Below are 21659 nucleotides of genomic sequence, written 5' to 3'. Positions count from 1 at the left end.
AGTTATATTGGGAAATGAAATGGAAGTTACACAGCATGCAAGGGCTGTTAGACAGGCTGCTAATGAAGCATGGTTTCCCATTCTTTGAAGCATGTATTCCCCAGGCCTACTGATCTGGAGAGATTTGCTTCTTATGCGTCCAAGTAGCCACACCTCAACCATAAACAATGGGAAAGAAGCATGCAAAGGAAATGATGCCAGGTTTTAAATGCATTTCAACATGTACACAATGCCTGCCTTTTATACATAACGGGCTAGGCGCTCTCTTCATTTAAGACAAAAAAAAATTTTTCAGTCCCACCACAAGCAACAAAAAAATTCTGTCACTAAAGAGTGACTAAATAATAACATTAGGAATTTGGCCATACTTGGACATAGCAGTAAGCCAGAACACATATGGAACCACAGTTTTCCGAGTATCAATTGCAGCTTGGATGCAGGTTGTTTTGATTGCTCCCGTCTTTTCTGGTGATTCAACATGTTGACTAAATTAAGACATAGCTGTAGATCTATAACTGCACAACGTAGACAAAGCTTTGTGATTCCTTTCTAAAACTTGGGACAGGGCAAACTATCAAGTTCAGACACCAAGATTGTTTTAAAATACCCAGAAAATAAAGATTTGTCCTGTGTTCAGCCTTGCTCACAATAAATTGGAGTGATTGGGTAAACATGCAACAGTTTCTGTGGTTTCCCCCAGTTTATGTTATCTCGAAGCGCTATCGGTGAAGCCCCAGGTGGCACAGTGGGTTAAACCTAGTGCCGGCAGGACTGAAGACCGACAGGTTGGAGGTTTGAATCCGGGAAGAACGTGAATAAGCTCCCTCTGTCAGCTCCAGCTCCCCATGCGGGGACATGAAAGAAGCCTCCCACAAGGATGGTAAAACATCAAAACATCTGGGCGTCCCCTGGGCAACGTCCTTGCAGATGGCCAATTCTCTCACACCAGAAGCGACTTGGAGTTTCTCAAGTCACTTCTGACACAGAAAAAAAAAGCACTACCGGTGTCCAATGATAAAGCAATGCACAAAGAGGTGCAAACTGCTTCTGTAAGTCAGAAGTGGCACACATCTTCGAAAGTAGCCAGATAGCCATTAACAGCTTAACACAACATTTTTGCCAGTCGTTCTGACAAACTATGAAAGTAGTTTATTTTTACACCATTTGCGACATTAGTCATATGTCCACTGCTGTGATGATTTGCACAACCCGCACCCTGTGAAAATGCTTTTCTTAGAACATAAACACAAGTAGCTATTAACGTGTTCTTGCAATCCTGTACGTTCTTCTCAGAGACTGCACTGAAAACCTCTGTATCGTGTCATTCCAAATCACGCAGCCAACTATCCTCCAGTCTGGTTGGGAGTCTTTCTGGATGAGTCACCATTCATTCATTAGCAGTTCAAAAGGCTTCCCATTTAAGCTATATGCTGGGTACTTATTTTGCCAGCCTCCACAGGGGTCTATGGGAGCAGGGGCCAGGAGAAGGTGGGAGAAACATATCCTGGCTTTATCTTAAGCCACAAATCAACTGCCCTATAAGCCCAAGGCTCTGAGCAACAAGATTTTCCAGGCATGGGCCTCCTGTGTTTTGACACTCGGTCCAGCTTTTGCACCAGATGTTCTGTATCAGAACAATAATAAGGAAAGTATAGAGCAAGATTCTGTGTTCGGTTTGATATGCTTTAATAGCTTCCACACAATTAATTATCTTCTAACTCCCTTTCAAACATGAAAAATTGTCTTTTCATCTTCACATTGAGTTAGTCACCAAAGTTACACAGAACGAACCCAAAACAATGCACAAGCATTTACTTTGGATGTTTTTCCAGGTCTGAGAGAAATATTAATATGTGCGCAATCTCTGCACAAAGCATCTTGAGTTTCTAAAAATGGGAAAGTTCCTGTTGAAAATATACCACATTCTCCCACATGGCTTGCTGAGTTCATTACTGAAAGTATACCACATAGTCTCTGCTGGCAAAATATTAATATTGAAAGTGGAGGAAAACCCCATCTTCATAACCTGATACACCCATGGCTAAAACAACACAAACATGACAATACATATGAGCCAACTAATTTAAGTCCGACTGCACTTCGCAAATAAACACTATAATGAAATGGAGGAGGTGGAGAGGAGCGAGAACAGAAAATCTTCTTATCTGTCTTCACAATAAAACTAAAAAGGTAAAGTACTTAGGACTGTTACGAAACTGTATTACACTGAGAATTAAAAAAAACACAATCAGGATTGTGTCTATTTGCTGTAAGCTTAAAGCAACATGTATTAAAGAAGTTTATGCGAATCATCTAATGCACTCATGCCTATTATTAGAATTATTACCAAGCTAAAAAAGATTAATTTCTCTAAATACAGTAAATCCTCAGACACTATTATAAGACTGCTGCTAATGTAGCATTACTATATCTTGAATGCCAGCGCTATCCCTCCGCACCTTACGCTTTGAATCCAAGACCTGCGAAAGACATTCTGATAGTTTTCTTTGACAGGAGAAGACTCACTTAAGCAGGTTTCATAAGAGACCACCTGAATCCAGAATCGGCCAACTCTACAATCAAAAGCAGAACTTTAAAAACCCAGCCACCAAACATGGGACATCAAACAGCCTGCACAAAGTTACCTGTGAGTTGAAGGGAAAATATGTCTAGTATCATTGGAAGGAGATCAGCATGCCCTGTGTAAAAATAAAGCCTGAAGTAATTGCTACAGTGTTGGGAAACACAAGGAGATACATCCAGCCCTCCACGTTCACTGGGGTTAATGTACAAAATACCACAAGACGACAAGTTGCTTTTGTTTTACTTGAGAGAACACCTCTCTAGGAATATTCAGCTTCTCCAGCATGACACTAGATTCACTTTCTACCCGATCATACTAGAGAACCTAGAGATGCCTAGAAAAGTGTTCACTCTAGGAATCACTAGGTCTGCCAGCATGACCCTATAAACAAATTTTGGTAAAGCTGACCACAGAATCCTGCTGGAGGACCTAGAGAGTGCTAGAAGGGGCATTTTAATCAAATCCATGAATGATCAAATCCACTAAAGTCAAAACCACAACTGTGGAGGGCTGACTACTTGCTTCAGCTCAGCTTCTATCTTAGCTTAGGTCTTTCTCAGCAACGATGCTATTTGAGAACTGCCAAGAAGGAGAAAGGAAGGCCTTGTCTACAATACCTATTTGTAGGAAAGAGCCAATTTCCAGCAGCTAAAGTTCTTCACCAGTTTTGTACTGGAAAATTCTGAAGTACTACAGCTGATTACAACAGTTGATTTTATTTTATTTATTTATTTTAAAAAAATTATTAATTATTTGACACAAACAATCTAATATACAATCAGAAAATATACATTCAAAAATAATGAAATGTGTCTAGATCTATATTCAAATGGCAACTTGAGCAAAATAAGTATAAGATACTTTACCATTCACTCAAATTTAATATATTTTCAAAACAAAATCCATGCAAACTATTCCTAACTAGAATTATTGGTGACTATATTTTAGGAAAAATTATTTCCATATGGATAATAGCAATAGTGCCACCAGCTACTTCTCCCCCCCCCCCCCCCCCCCCACAAAGAGCTTTCTAAACTGTGTGTGGTGACATGTTAGTATATTGGTTGCAATGTGCAGGTGTGCTGCATGAACATAACAAGAAACCTCTAAATGAAATAACCAACAAATTGCATGTTTTTAAAAATATAAATGAAAATATAAATGTTGTGTCCCCAAATACAACATATTACAATTTATGTATGTGTTTGTATCTCTTATAAGGAGTTGGTTTAATCTCTGGTCTGTGAGTAAAACTGAATTACTGTGTTGCGAAATGATGCATGTCTAAAAAGTGTGTCACCAACATGAAATGTTTTGAAAGTTCTGATCTAAATAGTTGTGTTGATCCATATCAATAACCCACTTGGAGCACTCTCCATTTCCACCAAGTGAGTCTTAGTAGCCCCTTCATGAAGAAGCGATTCCCAAATATCTCTTGCTACAACCAAAACAACATGCACAAATGCTACGGTGAAAATTCCTCCATGCACCTCTTTAGCAATTGTGAGGATTGCAGGTGAGCAAAGTGGAGAGGTTGGGGTAAGGAAGAAATGATGCCATTGTCTCCTCGTAAAAAAAAAGTGCTGTTGACATTATAAACACAAAAGCTCTGGTTCCACTACCCTTTTGCGCCCCTCACCATAGGACAACCCTACTTGGCCTTTGAGATTTCTGCAGGAAGTAAAAAAGGAAACCACTGCCATCAAGCATATTTCTAATTGTGGTTACAAAGTCATCTTAAAGTCAACTGGATAATAGTTATGATAGCCATTCCTATATTGCTTTCCATCTTCAAGTGAATCACTCCTATCTAGTGGAGAATATTAAGTACTAACCTCAATAGCTTTCCTGAGAAAGCAGTGGGGAAACTATGTTCCTACAACAAACACTGGAGTCACCAGGGCAGTTCTTTCTCCCCAGCTGCATCCCATTTACAGTTTCTCTGTCCAGTGATTGAACACATATGATTAAGAGATGTTGCTTTTTTCTCTCTCTATTAGAAAGAACACTATTGCAACTGGAAGTCCAGTCTGGCCTCAGATATCAGCCTGAAAACAAGGAGATGAAGAACATAGCAAAGTTGGTTTGGCGAACAATATATTTGTCGAACCAGCTAGTGCTGGTTTGGGGATGCTAGGAATCATAGTCCTAAAAAGTGATTTCCCAAAGTTCGAAACAAGTGAAGGAAGCTTACTTTCCCCTTCCAGGCCAGGAATAACACTGTATTAGTTATACAGTGTGGCTGCACCCTGAGGCAACCAGAAAGATACAATGTCCAGAAATAATGGACTTTAAAATCAGTCACGAAACCAAACCAAAAGTTGTTATTGTTGCACACCTTCAAGCCAATCGTAAAGTAAATATCTCTTGTAGGGATTTAGTTGTTGGGATTTATAGTTCACCTACAATCAAAGAGCATTCTGAACTCCACCAATGATGGAACTGAACCAGTCTTGGCACACAGAACTCTCATGACCAACAGAAAATATTGGAAGGGTTTGGTGGGCATTGACATTGAGTTTTGGAGTTGTAGTTCACTTCCGTCCAGAGAGCACTGTGGACTAAAACAATGATGGATCTGAACCAAACTTGGCACGAATCCTCAATATGTCCAAATGTGAAAACTGGTGGAGTTTGGGGAAAATAGACCTTGACCTTTGGGAGTTGTAGTTGCTGGGATTTATAGTTCAGCTACAATCAAAGAACATTCTGAACCATACCAGCGATAGAAATGGGCCAAGCTTCCCACACAGAACCCCCATGACCAACAGAAAATACTGTGTTTTCCGGTGGTCTTTGGTGATCTCTTTGACATCCCTTCGCGATCCCCCCAGGGGTCCTGATCCCCAGGTTGAGAAACACTGCCTTAAGACTAAAAGAGTGTAACTTGTCCAGTGTCACCCAATTTTTCATGGCTGAGCAGGGATCCGTACCCCCATTTCCAAAATCACAGTCTAACACTCAAACCACTATATCCTGCTGGCTCTCAAAACAAAAACAAAGAGACTCCAGATTATATTTAAAACTGTACAGGATCCAAAGTTCTGCTGAAAACAGTGTGGGTGTGTTTTACATTTTATGTGTGACACTCTATAAAGAAATTTTGGGACACAACAGATTTTGGATATCACCACACAGTTCTTCCCATCAATCCAAACAAAAACAAAAGCAAAGAGAAGTTAAGCACTCCCCAGCTGAATAGATAGGTAACCCCAAATGGCTTACTATTATACTTTGTTCTGGCACTGTCAAGCTGCTCTACCCCCTCTGCCATTTTAACCCAGCCCTCATTTTGGCAGCTATAATTTAATCTGATTTTTTCATAATGAGAAACATTTCCTAAAGTGGAATAAAAGAAATATATGGGCAAAAAAACTTTCACATTTATCTTTCTAAATCAATGGCTCTCCCTAGTTCCATGGAGAATAGCTTCAAACTAGGACAGTAGCAAAGCCTTCAGAAACAAGAACTGAGCACAATCACTCTCCCTCTTTTTAAGGATCCACTCTGTTAATGTCTGCTGTTACACAGCATATAATTTCTTTTGCATTGAATCAAGTGTTTAACATCAATACATCATTAAAGTAACTTCCAAACTGGTTCACTATTGAGTAAAACAAGGATGGGGAATTGCTGTGAGGCAGGGACCACTTTCTGAATGGAAAAAGCAATCAGGGGCCACACTTTAATTAAACTCAAATGAATGCATCAGCTGGAGAAAAATATCTTTGGTACTTTTGATTACTCAATAATACTAACAACATATTGATATTGTGTGCCTTCAGGTTGTTTCTGACTCATGGTGACCCTAGGATGAACTGATCAAGAAGTTTTCTTGGCAAGGTTTGTTAGGAAAGGGATTGGCTTTTGCCTCTATCTGAGGCTGAGAGTATGTGATGTGCCTAAGATCATCCAGAGGGTTTCCCTGACTGACTAGGGAGTTAAACCCTGCTTTGCCAAAGTCAGGCTTCAATCCTTAAACCACTACATGCAAACTGAGTCTCCCACCGCCACCATTACAACTACTAATACTAATACATACACAGCAGTCCCTTCCTACTTCTGCTCTCTCCCCCCCCCCCCCCCCCAGCATTCTACCTTTCTTGAGGACAGAGCCCATGAAGATCACCACTCCAAATCCAAGACAGGAAGGTCAAGAAGTTAGTTCTTATTGGGTTGCTGTGAGTTTTCTGGGTTATATGGCCATGTGCTAGAAGCATTCTCTGACGTTTTGCCCACATCTATGGCAGGCACCCTCAGAGTTCTGAGGATGCCCACCATAGATATGGGTGAAATGTCAGGAGAGAATGCTTCTGGAACATGGCCATACAGCTCGGAAAACTCACAACAACCCAGCGATTTTGGCCATGAAAGCTTTCGACAACACACTAGTCCTTATTCTTTTGAAAGACCACTTTGGATCAATGTTTGAAAATGTAAGAAGACCTTGGGCAGTATTATAAGATGCGACACCACTCTAGCTAACACTTTTGGGCTTTTGACTGGCAATTTTTATGAGATCTGGAGGCTCCGGGAGTGCACTTTCTCCCACCTACCTGGATTGCAAGTCTTATAGGCTTGGTCCAACAGATAGAAAATCAGATTACTGTCCAAATGTCTGTCATATTTTTCCTTGGGAAACTGTTACACATTCCAGATATGAGTACATCAGGAAGATACAGAATAACTGTAAAGCTGCTGCTCCAGGCTCCCAACCCCTTGGAAACTGAGTTTATGAAGGAACCACAAGACTCATGCATCAATACGGATGAGGAAACACCCACAACTATTTTAACTTAATAATCATGTGTCAGCAGGAGCCCAAAGTGTTTGTAAGGTAGGAGAATGCTCAACATTGGAAAGTGGGATATGATTAAAAGTTTTGACTACTTGGAGGTATGTTTTGTATAAAATAATGAACGCACACATTAAGTTGCAGTAAAACAATCCTCTTCCACCTCCAACAGAGGATGGTGACAATCTGAGTACCACAAAATGATACTAAAATAATGAAAATGTAGTATACTGCCAACTGAAAATTCCTAAGGGAGTTCAACTAGCTAGAAGTTTTGGTGGGCAAGTTTTGTCTGATCATTTCAGGGAGGTGTCCACCACTCCCCCAGACCTATCTTGAGAGGGCTTGAGTCCAGAAATTTTGGTGTAGGTAAAGGTTTCCCCTGATATTAAGTCTAGTCGTGTCCGACTCTGGGGGGTGGTGCTCATCTCCATTTCTAAGCTGAAGAGCCGGCGTCATCCATAGATCTCTCCAAGGTAATGTGGCCAGCATAACTGCATGAAGCACAGTTACCTTCCTGCAGAAGCGGTACCTATTGATCTACTCACATTTGCCTGTTTTTGAACTGTTAGGTTGATAGAAACTGGGCCTAATATTGGAAGCTCACCCTTCCCCCTGGATTCAAATAGCCACCCTTTCGGTCAGCAAGTTCGGCAGCTCAGTGAGACTTATCAAAACCAAATGACCTTCTTTCCTTATAAGCTGTCCAACACATTTAGTCCACACACCTCAATCTTATGTTTCATGTCCCCTATACACACCAATACTTCCTTTGGCAACCTTGTTTCAATGTTAACTTGCACAAGACTGAGGCCATTTTTATTTTTACACTTTGCAGCTTCAATTTTTTTTTTTTTTTACAATTCCTAGTCAGAGACTGAAGCAACGGCGAAGGTGGTGATGGTAACACATATTAACAAACCAGACTTTTACAATACACTTCATAGCTTTTTTTTAAAAAAAGGACAATACACCTTTCCCTTTAAAAAGTATCAAAATCTACATGCTCCTGGGAATGGATGCTCCGCCATCACACATAAATCAAGCATCTATGTATCAGAGAAGCCAACATGTCAAAGTTTATCCCGAACACTACAGTACAGTTAGCTTGGGGCAATGTCCCCTTTACCAGGATAGGGTCACTGGAAAAAGCTTCTCATGTTATCCTCCTTAGTACTTGTAATTCTAAGGCTGCTTCGAAAAAACGTTGTTTCGTATAAGGAAGCAAACTCTAGATGCTCTTCCTGTGCACATTTGTGATCTGATTTCAGAATAATCTGGACATCAACCTCTGCGTGCAAACTCAAAGCTTCTATAAAATAATGTCACTCTTGTACAAGCTTTCCTTATTCAAAGAAATCATGAAGCCTACACTGCATTTAAAGTAAAGCAGTATTAATATTTTGATCCAAAGCTATTGGCTTTCTAATAGTCATGGGCCCGATATCTGTATCGTCTGTTTTATTCGTGTTTTCATTTTGTTCCATCCATTTGGATGGCACAGAACGGGAAGGCCCCTTCTGGAACGAAAATAAACTCGATACGAAAAGCAGGCAGGAGCGGATATCAGGCTCCAAGCCTGATTTTGGATCAATTGCCACGTGCATAGGGCCAAAGTGCTTGGGCTTGCCAGGGTCTGCAGCCGAGTAAGCCGAACTCCTTACTTGGCGATTGGCTGCAGGCCCTAGCAGGCCCAGGTGCTTTGAGCCAATGCTTTGGGTTGCGGAGCATGGCTACCAGCAGCAAATACGATGGGTCTTCAGCCTCAGCCAAGGAGCTCTTCGGCTCCCCAGATGAATGTGAAGCAAACCCCACACAGAAGCATGCACTGAGAAGGGGAGCCTGGGTAGAAAGCCCTGCCCCAATAATGGGCCGAAAGAAAACTAATCTTTCGGCACTGAAAACCGAAAACAAATATTTGCCCTCCTGATTTCAGGAGGCTCAATAGAAACGGATTGGGGGCACAAAACGAATCAAGGTTTACACCGAATGCACATGACTACCTTCTAACGCTGCATTCTGTGCGCACTTACCTGAACATAAGCTGCGCTGAACAAAACAGTTCTTACATGCAAAGGATAGCATTGAACAGCAAATTCTCAAATATACGCAGGCTTCAGATAACTTTCTAAAGAGAATTCCATATTCAAATACAGCTATTTACTTATGTCAGGAGGATTGCAAATGGGATTTCTACATAATAAATATCATCACCACAGCTCTTTCACCCTCTTTATCCCGCAAAAACACAAGCATGGCTATGCAACTAGATTTACCACCTTAGAGTAACTCGACTACATGAACATAGCTACAACTTTCATACAAAATATTATTCAAACCAAGCTGTAGCAATGTTGTTCTCTCCTCTCACCCCGGGGCACTCGCTTTGGCATGCTGTAGCAACACAAGTTTATAATCAACAGAGTTTGAACATTGGTTACTCACGTAATCATGAAAGGCTTTTGCTTCACTTGAGTGTTCACAAGTATCTCGCCTTTCAGGAGCTGCACAGTAAAGGTCCCAAAATACACTGTACAGCAAGAGAAAAGGGGGCAAATTATTATTAATTATACAATAAACATACAATGAAATGTAAACATTCCAACAAATGCAGTTTCCAGGAGCACTCATCAATTTATTGTTTTGATTGAGAAGCTTTTTCACTTTGGTTTCAATCTGAATATTTTTGCTTTTTTTGTCCTGCTTCTGGGCAGGGGTTGGACTGGATGGCCCATGAGGTCTCTTCCAACACTATGATCTTTTGAAATTAGGCAAACATATTTTGAGATAAAATACAATTGCAATGGGTTTCAACAGAAGGTCTCTATTCTAATTGCAGTTGAAGATCTTCACCCCTCTAAGAAAGTGACATTCATCATGCCAGAGTTTGACCATACTAATATTTTTATCTTTGTGCTCAAACAGAACTATATGTTTAGACCTCTCACGTGTATTGGTACATTCAGCTGTGCTTTCAATCATCTCATCAGAACCAAATGCAACTGATTCAAGTTGCTGTGTGGCTCTATTCAACCTGCACACTGCCCCTTCCACATACGCAGCTATCTCCTAAAACCAGAGTGCAATCCATTAGAGCTGTTTCAGTTTGACATTAAATGCCATATTGTCAATACAACATCGATTTCATCTGCTGTCTTGGATGTTGCAGATATATAAGAACCACCACTATGGAAGCCCCTAGGTTAATAAAACCTACTGTGAAGCCTTCATGTAAACAAAGGGTTCCTCATGCAAACTTGAAAATATCCCAGTGTAGTGAATGGTTAAAAATATTACTAGTAGTGTAAAGTCCTGGGTTCAAATCCCCATTTAATCATGACATTTACTAATTATCTCCTAGCTGAGCAAATACCACAAACAAAAAGGAGGCAGGATGGAGAAGAAAACCACGAGTCCTCAAGGAACTTTTTTCTTGTAGTGTCAGGAGTGACTTGAGAAACTGCAAGTCACTTCTGGTGTGAGAGAATTGGCTGTCTGCAAGGACATTGCCCAGGGGACGCCCAGATGTTTTACCATCCTGTGGGAGGCTTCTCTCATGTCCCCACATGAGAAGCTGGAGCTGACAGATGGGAGCTCACCCCACTCCCCAGATTGGAACTGCCAACCTTTCTGTCAGCGGTCCTGCCAGCACAAGGATTTAACCCATTGCGCTTATGTGGAGGGGAGTGGGATAGAAATACAATAAATAACTAGAGCTTTTGTAGGAATTCAGATAAAATTGGAGGAACAAGAGGATCAAACGGTCCTTGTGTGCTCTTTTTGAAATGTCAATGGTTTCATGTGTTACTACCATACCTGAGCAAGAATTGCATGCCATGACACTATGTATAATTCCAAGATATCCAGCAGGCTAGCAAACAATCCAACAATATTTAGGGATGGCAACTGTCAGATTACTTTCCCAGAACTGTTGCTTCTAACGGCACAGCAAAAGCAGAGACAGCAAACCCTTCACAAAACTTTCCTGCTGGGCAATTTCAGAACAAAGCACTACCAAAACCTCTCCATTTGATATATTATTTGACCAGCCAACAAGCCAGAAAACAGTGCTGCCTACCAAAGCAACATGTGTGCCATAACTCCACATAACAACCTAGACAGTCTCCTTAGGTACAAAGACAGCATTATGCACCATGTGTTGTTGAAAGCATGTCAGCTAACAAAGGATGAGAGCGCACAATAACAGAAGCAAAAAAAAAAAAAATACAAACCCTCTTCAGATCAATGGGACTTAATCTGGATGCTATGTTGTAGGAAATGTTTCTACTGTCCAATTTTGTGCTACCGATGGTAAACCTGCTACATTCATATCAGACTGTGTCTATATCAGAGACACATGCTCACAAAAGAAACCTACATCATGAGTACTATTGATAACTAGTAGCATAAGAAGAGTAACCAATTGTTCTTTAAAACTTTTCAAAATTATTGGGTTGCTGTGAGTTTTCCGGGATGTATGGCTATGTTCCAAAAGCATTATCTTCTCATGTTTTGCCCACATCTATGGCAAGCATCCCCAAAGGTTGTGAGGTCTGTTGGAAACTAGGCAAGTGGGGTTTATATATCTGTGGAATGGACAGAGTGGGAGAAAGAACTCTTGTCTGCTTAAGGCAAATGTGCATGTTGCAGTTGGCCATCTTGATTAGCATTGAATGGCCTTGCAGCTTCAATGTCTGGCTGCTTACTGCCTGGGAGAATCCTTTGTTGGGAGGTGAACCTTGAAGCTGCAAGGCCATTCAATGCTAAACAAGGTGGCAATTGCAACATTCACACTTGCCTCAAACAGAGAAGAGTTATTTCACCCACCCTGGACATTCTGCAAATATAAACCTCACTTGACTAGTTGGAGCGCTCAGTGGGTTAAACCATTGTGCCGGCAGGAATGGCCGACAGGTTGCAGGTTCGAATCCGGTGAGAGAGCAGATGAGCTCCCTCTGTCATGTGGGGACATGATGGAAGCCTCCCACGAGGATGGTAAAACATCAAAACATCCTTGCGTCCCCTGGGCAAAGTCCTTGCAGACAGCCAATTCTCTCACACCAGAAGCGACTTGCATTTTCTCAAGTCGCTCCTGACACGACAAAAGAAAAAAAACTTGCTGAGTTTCCCACAGGCCTCTGAGGATGCCTGCCATAGATGTGGGCAAAAGGTCAGGAGAGAATGCTTCTGGAACATGAACACACAGCAACATGGGGATTCTGACCATGAAAGCCTTCGACAACACATTTTCAAAATTATACTAGAAATCCACGTGCAAAACAACTAGGGTCCATCTCAAGAAACACTTCAAAAGCAGAAAGACATGCCTACAAAAGTTCAGTCCCTTATCTAGTCTGTCACATTAACACCAACAGACAAGGCTGGGAGTGGAAAGATGCATTTCAGATATGTTCCATCCATCTCTTCCACATCTTCCAGAAATCTCCTAAAAACTCACCCCCTTTTAAAGAACTTAGAAACTTTATCTCTTTGTGTTGAAGGGTAAGTAGAAATCAAGCAGAATCTGGTTTGACACACACAGTTCCAAGAACAAAACACAAACTACACAACTGCTCTCAAGAACTCTCTCTCCAGGACTTTTGTTTCCTCTTTTCCAATCTTTTGTTCCTCTCGATCAGACCCGGGATGGAAAGACAACCTCACACCACAAGTATGTCTATTTAGCAACACAGAAAACTATGATCAAACCCAAACTTTTGACCGGACTGAAGTTTCTATTTGAGGAAAGGGGGGAAGAGGAAAATAAAGGCGCAGACTTACCACCACCACGAGTGTAGAAACCCAGGAGGCTCTCCTAGCGTGATGTTTTTTTCCCATCGGATCTGCAAGGAGGAAGCCATGCCAATAGGTTAGATCACAGGCCGGTTGGGAAAAGATGCTTTCTTTTCCCCCAACCCTCTCTCCTAACTCTCTTCTTTTGTGAGGCCAAGAAGCAATAAACTGGCAAAAGGTGGTTTAAAAAATTCAAAATGGAGGCCACGGTCTTAGGAAAACAAAGGCTATCTCCAACAGAGTAAAAGGGGGGTCAAGAAAGTCAACAAAGTCACTCACCTCTGATAGAAAGGTCTGTGCTGATTTCTGTGCTCCTACGTGTAGCAAGTATTCGTAGACGTACAACGCTAGCCTGCAAAAAGGAGGAGAGGGCAGAGAAAAGGGAAAGGAGTGGGCATCAGGGCCTTTGTGGGGCCACACTGCTAGATAATGTGGTTTGAGACTGCATTATATGTTCAGTGTAGAAACGATAGTATCATGGTCAGTGTGTTGACCGGGCATGAGCAAACTTTAGGCTATTAGGAATTGTGGGAGTTGAAGTCCAAAACACCCGGAGGGCCCAAGTTTGCACATGCCTGGTGTAGACCCATAAGGTGGAGTTTAACTACATAGGTCTGCATTACATAGGTCTGCATTACATGGGTCTCTCCACCATATAATGTTGTTAGGAATTGTGGGAGTTGGAGTCCAAAACATCCGAAGGGTCCAAGTTTGCCCATGCCTGGTATAAACCCATACAGTGGAGTTTAACTCCATTTGACTGCATTACATGTGTCTCCCCTGCCATATAATGCTGTTAGGAATGGTGGGAGTTGAAGTCCAAAACACCCAGGGGGCCCTAGTTTGCCCATGCCTGTTTTAGACCCATACAATTTGAAACCACATTATATGTTCAGTGCAGACACTAGAGTATCTGTTCAGTGTGTAGACCAGGCATGGGCAAACTTGGCCCTCTGGGTGTTTTGGACTTCGATGCCCACAATTCCTAACAGCCAATCCAAAACATCTGGAGGACCCAAGTTTGTAGACCCATATAATGGAGTTTAACTACATTGGACTTAATTTCATGGGTCTCCCATGCCATATAATGCTGTTAGGAATTGTGGGAGTTGGAGTCCAAAACACCTGAAGGGCTCAAATTTGCCGATGCCTGGTATAGACCCACATAATGGACTTTATATATATCGCAGTCCACATTGGACTGCATTATATGGCAGCCTCACCACCATATAATGTTGTTAGGAATGGTGGGAGTTGGAGTCCAAAACATTCGGAGGGCTCAAGTTTGTAGACCCATATAATGGAGTTTAACTACATGAGTTTACCCAAGCCTGGTGTAGACCCATACAATGGAGTTTAACCACATTGGACTGCATTACATGGGTCTCCCTGCCATATAATCCTGTTAGTAATTGTGGGAGTTGGAGTCCAAAACATCCGAAGGGCCCAAGTTTGCCCATGCCTGGTGTAGACCCATATAGTGGAGTTTAACTACATAGAACTGCATTACATGCATTTCACCAGCCATATAATCCTGTTAGGAATTGTGGGAGTTGGAATCCAAAACATCCAGAGGGCCCAAGTTTGTAGACAAATCCCATATAATGCTGTTAGGAATGGTGGGAGTTGGAGTCCAAAACATCCGAAGGGCCCAAGTTTGCCAATGCCTGGTATAGACCCATACAATGGAGTTTAACTACATTGGACTTCATTACATGAGTCTCCTCGCCATATAATGCTGTTAGGAATGGTGGGAGTTGGGAGTTCAAAACATCCCGAGGGCCCAAGTTTGCTCATGCCTGGTGTAGACCCAGATCTTGGACTACACGACATGTTCCAAAGAGCCTGAGCTGAGGACCAAGGCATGGAAGAAAGGCAGACCAGGTCCTTCCTGAGCTCAAGATGGAAAGGAAGCAGTTTGCCTTCTCCTCCAAGACGGAGAAGTTGGTCCCTCCTGAGCAGGAAGCCCAAGGCAACTTCTCCAGGCACATGCAGCAGGGGAAGCAGCAGCAGCATCACCCCAAGACCTGGCCCAAAAGTATCAACACAACCCAAGGAGGACCTGGCTTGGAGACAGTCCTGGGGGGGGGGGGGGGTCCTTTTGGGACGGATTTGGGGGGTGCCAAGTCTTCCCCTCCGGAAGCCAACTTGCCAACTCTTCCCTGGACAAAGCCCTCCAGACAAAAGGACTGGCCTCCTTCCTTGTCCGGGGCTTTGGAGCCACCCCTGGCCACTGGGGGGGGGGGGTCCCTCTCTCTCTCTGTGTGTGCCTGCCTCCCTCTCCTCCTCCTCCTCCTCTCCCTCCAAGGAAGACAATGAAGCGCTTACTTTTCCCTCGCCTGCCCATCCGAGGGCACCGCCGAGCCTTTGCCTTTGGCGAACATGGTCCGCAGGAAGGAAGGAAGGAAATGGGGAGGGAAGGAAGGAAGGAAGGAAAGAGGAAGCAAGGGGCCAAACTCAGCCCGACGCGGATGCCGCTCGCTGCTGCTGCCTGGCTTTCTCCTTCTCCTCCTCCTCTGCCGCCGAGCCCCTCTTCTTCTCTCCCGCAGCTGTCAAAGCCTCGGCCCCGGCCGCGACCCCATCGCCCTGCGCCGCCGCCGCCTCCTTGGCTCGCTTCGCCCGCCGCTCCTGCTGTTGCTGCTCCTGCTGCTTTGCCCGCTCCTGCTCTTGCTCCGGCTGCTGTGCCTTGCTTCTGCCGCCACCGCGGCTGCCCCCGGCTCAACCGAACGTGGCTGCGCTCGGGATAGAACGCGGCGGGCGTCAACGTTCCACAATGGATACGCGCCTCGGCCAATGGGAGGCCGGCGAGGGGGAAGGGACGCTCCGCCCACTCCGGGCCCCGTTTAAGGTGGCGCCGGAGGAAAAGCCCAGGGCAGCAGCAGCCGGGGACGGGGACGGGGGAGGAGGAGGAGGAGGACATGGGAGGGGAGGGAGGAGGGTAGGAAGGGCTCCTCCTCCTCCTCCTCCTCCTCCTCCTCCTCCTCAATGCTGCTGCTGCTGCTTCTTGGAGGCTGAGCCCGGACCGAGCTGCCTTCTTTCCTGCCTCCCTTTCTTCCCTTCCTTTTCTTTTCCTCCCTCCTTCCTTTCTACATTCTTTTCTTAATAATAATAATAATACATTATTATCTATATTAATATATAATTGATATGAATAAAATATATTATTTATACTAATATATTAATATAAATAATAAATGTATTATTTATATACAAATAATATATAAGGTTAATATATTTATAATATATATATATAGGAATAAAGGAATATAAATAAATTGTGTGTATCTGTGTATATATATGAATTTATTTATAATAAATATAGATAAATAAAGGAATATAAATAAAGCTGTATAAAGTTACATGTTTATTATATAAATATAATGTACATATAAATATATATAGAAAGGAATAAAAATATAAAGCTATACATATATGAAGTTAATATAGTTATAATATATATGTGTGTGTATACACACCCATATATATAGAGGAATAAAGGAATATAAATAATGCTATATTAAAAAAGTATAAATAGTATAAATATATATACACATATAGAGAGATGAATAAAAGAATATAAATAAAGCTCTCTTTATATTATAATATATTATAATATATTATAATGTAATATAGAGAGCAGAATAAAGGAATATATATATATAAAGTTAATATATTTATTTGCAATATAAATATATATAGAGAGAGAAATAAAGGAATATAAATAAACTCTATATAGTTAATATATTTATTTGTAATATAAATATATAGAGAGAAATAAGGGAATATATATAAAGCTATACATAAAGTTAATATATTTGTGATATAAATATATATAGAGAGAACTATAAATAAAGCTATATATATAAAGTTAACATATTTATAATATATACATATACACATATAGAGAGAGGAATAAAGGAATATATATATATATATATATATATGAAGTTGCTATTATATATGTATACATACATATATGGAGAGGAATAAAAGAATATAAATACACATATAGAGAGGAATAAAGGAATATAAATAAAGCTCTCTCTGTGTGTGTATGAATATAAATAAAGCTAAAGGGAAGGAGGCTCTTTCTATCTCTCCTTCCCTTCCTTCTATCCCTCCCTCTCTCCTTTCTTTCCATTCTACTTTTTCTCCTGTCCTTTTCTACTTTCTCTTCTTTCCTTCCTTCCTACTTCTTTCCTTTCCCTGTTCCCAGCTTCCCCCCCCCGCCTTTTCAGCCCAGATCCGCCTCTACACCGCTTTCAGCCCAGACTGTCTACACCAGGGTTCGTTCCCCAAGGTGTTTGGGACACTCCTCAAGAAGGAATGGCTCTCCCTCTTTAGTTTGGCCCTCTGATTGTGACTTGATTGGGGCAGAGGGTTTTAAAGGGGGAGTTAGCTTTATTTAGACCAGGCATGGGCAAACTTGGGCTCTCCAGGTGTGTTGGACTCCAACTCCCATCATTCCTGACAGCCTCAGGCCCCTTCCTTAAGCGGCTGAGGGGGAAAAGGAAAGGGCCTGAGGCTGTCAGGAATGATGGGAGTTGAAGTCCAAAACACCTGGAGAGCCCAAGTTTGCCCATGCCTGTTGTAATCCGCTGAAAAATTTACAAGCCTCTGTCTCTTTAAATGCGCCCTAACCCAGAGTGTTACTGTCCCTTTAAAAAAGACAAGCTGAAAAAGCTGTGTAAGCGCCGATTGGCTGCCTGTTTGGATACATCCTTGGGGGGGACTAGAAACTGTTCGCCTGGGTTTTTCTTTTTTTTTTTCTTTTTCGAAACTGTGCTGTTCCAATAAACAAGTCACGCCCCTCCCCCTTACATGCCTATCACCAAACAATTAAAGGGTAGGTCAGTGTCCTGGGGAAGGAGGAGAAGGAGGAGGAGGAGGAGGAGGGGAGGAAAACAAGGGAAGGAAGGAAGGAAGGAGGAGGAAAACTCAGCCCCGGTCGGAGTTAATATAAACTACAAGCGCGCACACGCCCAGGAAAGTTCAGGGATTTTGCTCAAAGGTGGTTCTCCTTATTTTATTTTATTTGCAAGAGTGGGATGAAGGTATAGCAAATCCCCATCTACTATTGCCTTGAGAGCACTGTGGACTCAAACAATTATGGATCTGGACCAAACTGGGAACGAATACTCAATAAGCCTAAATGTAAACAGTGGTGGAGTTTGGGGAAAATAGACCTTGACATTTGGGAGTTGTAGTTGCTGGGATTTATAGTTCACCTAAAATCAAAGAGCATTCTGAACTCCACCAACGATGGAATTGAACCAAACTTGGCACACAGACTCCCACAACCAACAAAAAATACTGGAAGGGTTTGGTGGGCATTGACCTTGATTTTGGGAGTTGTAGTTGTATTTCCAAGTGTCAAAATGTGTGCATTCAGAGCACACATTTGAAGTTATGTCAGCCAGGCTTAATTCAATTAGCCCACTTTTTTTTCTTTTTTGTCGTGGCCGTCTGCAAGAACGTTGCCTAGGGGACGCCCGGATGATTTTGATGTTTTATCATCCTTGTGGGAGGCTTCTCTCATGTCCCCGCACGAGGAGCTGGAGCTGATAGAGGGAGCTCATTCGCCTCTCCCCGGATTCGAACCTGCGACCTCTCGATCTTCAATCCTGCCGGCACAGTGGTTTTACCCACTGTGCCACTGGGGGCTCCATAATTAGCCCACTGCTGTTGGACTTCAAACATCCTTAAAATGAGAACGTCCTAACCCCTCCTGTTGCTTGAAACGCAAGCCCCTTTGCTTTTTCAGCATATGTACATTTGTTAACAACCTATATATGCAGATGATACTACTTTGATGGCTGAAAGTGAGGAGGAGCTGAGGAGCCTTCTATCCAAGGTGAAATAAGAAAGTACAGAAGCTGGGTTGCAGTTAAACATGAAAAAAAACAAGACTGATAATTGGCAAATAGATAAAACATGGAGGCAGTGACAGACTTTGTATTTCTAGGTGCAAAGATTACTGCAGATGCAGACTGCAGCCGGGAAATCAGGAGACACTTACTTCTTGGGAGAAGAGCAATGACCAATCTCGATAAAATAGTGAAGAGTAGAGACATCAAACTGGCAACGAAGTAGCCGAGCTAAACCAGCTCCCTGGTTCACCGAGGAGCTGGCAGCGATGAAGCGAAGGAAGAGGGAACTAGAGAGTGTGTGGCGTTCGGATCCGAGTGAGCCAAATCGAACACGGTTTGTGTCCTTTTTAAGGGCATATGCCGCGGCAATAAAAGCCGCAAAGAAGGCCTTCTTTGCGGCCACTATTGTGTCTGCAAAGAACCGTCCGGCTGAGCTGTTCCGAATTGTCAGAGGCCTTTTAAATCCCACCGCTCAAGGTGGGAACCCTGATGATTCGACTTCTCGCTGTGAAGCTTTTGCTCAGTTCTTTGCAGACAAAGTCACTTTGATCCGTTCTGGTCTGGATACCATGTTAATGGCTGTCTCTGAGGATGTAACACGAGTACCTGCTTGTCCAGTTTTGATGGATTCATTTCAATTGGTGAAACCTGAGGATGTGGACAAGATACTTGGAGGAATGAGGCCAACCACATGCATCCTGGACCCCTGCCCATCCTGGCTTCTAAAGGAGGCCAGAGGGGGATTGGCTGAGTGGGTTAAGGTGGTGGTTAATGCTTCCCTTCGGGAAGGCAAGATTCCAGCGAGCTTAAAACAAGCTATAATAAAACCGCTGTTGAAGAAACCATCACTGGACCCCACTAAATTCGACAACTATCGGCCAGTTTTCAATCTCCCCTTCTTGGGCAAAGTCTTGGAACGTGTGGTGGCCTCACAACTCCAGGTATTCTTGGTAGATACGGATTATCTAGACCCGGCACAGTCTGGCTTTAGGCCGGGACATGGTACCGAGACAGCCTTGGTCGCCTTAGTGGATGATCTGCTCCGGGAGCTCGACAGGGGGAGTGTGTCCCTGTTGGTGCTGCTGGACCTCTCAGCGGCCTTCGATACTGTCGACCACGGTATCCTTCTGGGACGCCTCGCGGGGATGGGTTCTTGGAGGTACTGTTTTGCAGTGGCTCCGGTCATTCCTAGAGGGTCGATCTCAGAAGGTGTTGTTGGGGGACACCTGTTCAACCCCACAACCATTGTCTTGTGGGGTTCCTCAGGGCTCAATATTTTCTCCCATGTTGTTTAACATCTACATGAAGCCGCTGGGGGAGATCATCCGGAGTTTCGGAGTGCGATGTCATCTGTACGCGGATGATGTCCAACTCTGTCACTCCTTCCCACCTGCTACTAAGGAGGCTGTCCAGGTCCTGAACCGGTGCTTGGCCGCTGTGACGGTCTGGATGAGGGCGAACAAATTGAAATTGAATCCAGACAAGACAGAGGTACTCCTGGTCAGTTGCAAGGCCGAACAGGGCATAGGGTTACAGCCTGTGTTGGATGGGGCCGCACTCCCCTGAAGACGCAGGTTCGCAGCTTGGGTGTGACCCTGGACTCATCGCTGAGCCTGGAACCCCAGGTTTCGGCGGTGACCAGGGGAGCATTTGCACAGCTAAAGCTTGTGCGCCAGCTGCGCCCGTACCTTGGGAAGTCTGACTTGGCCACGGTAGTCCACGCTCTGGTTACATCCTGTTTAGACTACTGCAACGCTCTCTACGTGGGGTTGCCTTTGAAGACAGCTCGGAAGCTCCAACTAGTCCAACGCTCGGCAGCCATGATTTCAACAGGAGCGGAGCGCAGGGAGCATACAACCCCCCTGTTGTGCCAACTCCACTGGCTACCGATCTGCTACCGGGCTGAATTCAAAGTGCTGGCGTTGGCCTTTAAAGCCCTAAACGGTTCGGGCCCAAGCTACCTATCCGACCGCATCTCTGCCTATGAACCCACCAGGAGTTTGAGATCTTCCCGGGGAGACCCTGCTCTCGATCCCGCCTGCTTGTCAAGCTCGGCTGCCGGGGACAAGAGATAGGGCCTTCTTGGTGGTGGCTCCTCGGCTGTGGAACGCCCTTCCTACGGACATTAGACTAGCACCATCTCTAATGGTATTCCACAAAAAAGTGAAGACCTGGCTGTTTGAGCAGGAGTTCCAATAATTAGTGCAATGATTGGTTAATGAACACTGGAATGGAACAATGGATGACTAATCTGGAACATGTTTTTGATGACGAGACGACAGTGAATGGGTATTGTAGTAACTGTTTATTAATTGTGTAATGTGTTAGGTTGTTAACTGTTTCTATACTGTAGCACTGAATTTTTGCTGTTTGTATTTGTTGTGAACCGCTGTGAGTCGCCTTCGGGCTGAGAACAGCGGTATATAAGTAAGGTAAATAAATAATAAATAAATAAATAAACGAAGATCTGCCTAGTTAAAGTAATGGTATTCCCCGTAGTCACCTACGGATGTGAGAGCTGGACCATAAAAAAGACTGAGCGAAGGAAGATAGACGCTTTTGAACTGTGGTGCTAGGGGGAAATTCTGAGAGTGCCTTGGACCGCAAGAAGATCAAA

At 43.3% G+C, this 21659-nt stretch overlaps 1 protein-coding gene across 2 annotated transcripts in view; it reads right to left on the bottom strand.

Moving 5' to 3' along the window:
* The window catches only part of SSBP3 (single stranded DNA binding protein 3), a 214374-nt gene extending 198437 nt beyond the window's left edge, over positions 1-15937 (bottom strand). For both annotated transcript variants that reach the window (XM_060773557.2, XM_060773558.2), the window contains exons 1-4: positions 15501-15937; positions 13452-13524; positions 13161-13222; positions 9825-9909 (exon numbers count right to left, since the gene is read on the bottom strand). In XM_060773557.2, coding sequence (XP_060629540.1) covers positions 9825-9909; positions 13161-13222; positions 13452-13524; positions 15501-15556 — 276 coding nt within the window. In that variant the 5' untranslated portion in view covers positions 15557-15937. The remainder of the gene's footprint in view (positions 1-9824; positions 9910-13160; positions 13223-13451; positions 13525-15500) is intronic.
* Between the last annotated feature and the right edge of the window lie 5722 nt (positions 15938-21659).

Source organism: Anolis sagrei, chromosome 4, assembly GCF_037176765.1.
Source record: "Anolis sagrei isolate rAnoSag1 chromosome 4, rAnoSag1.mat, whole genome shotgun sequence".
NCBI classification, from domain to species: Eukaryota; Metazoa; Chordata; class Lepidosauria; order Squamata; family Dactyloidae; genus Anolis; species Anolis sagrei.
The sequence above is the reverse complement of the archived record's forward strand: the minus strand, read 5'-3'. Positions and strand labels throughout refer to the sequence as shown.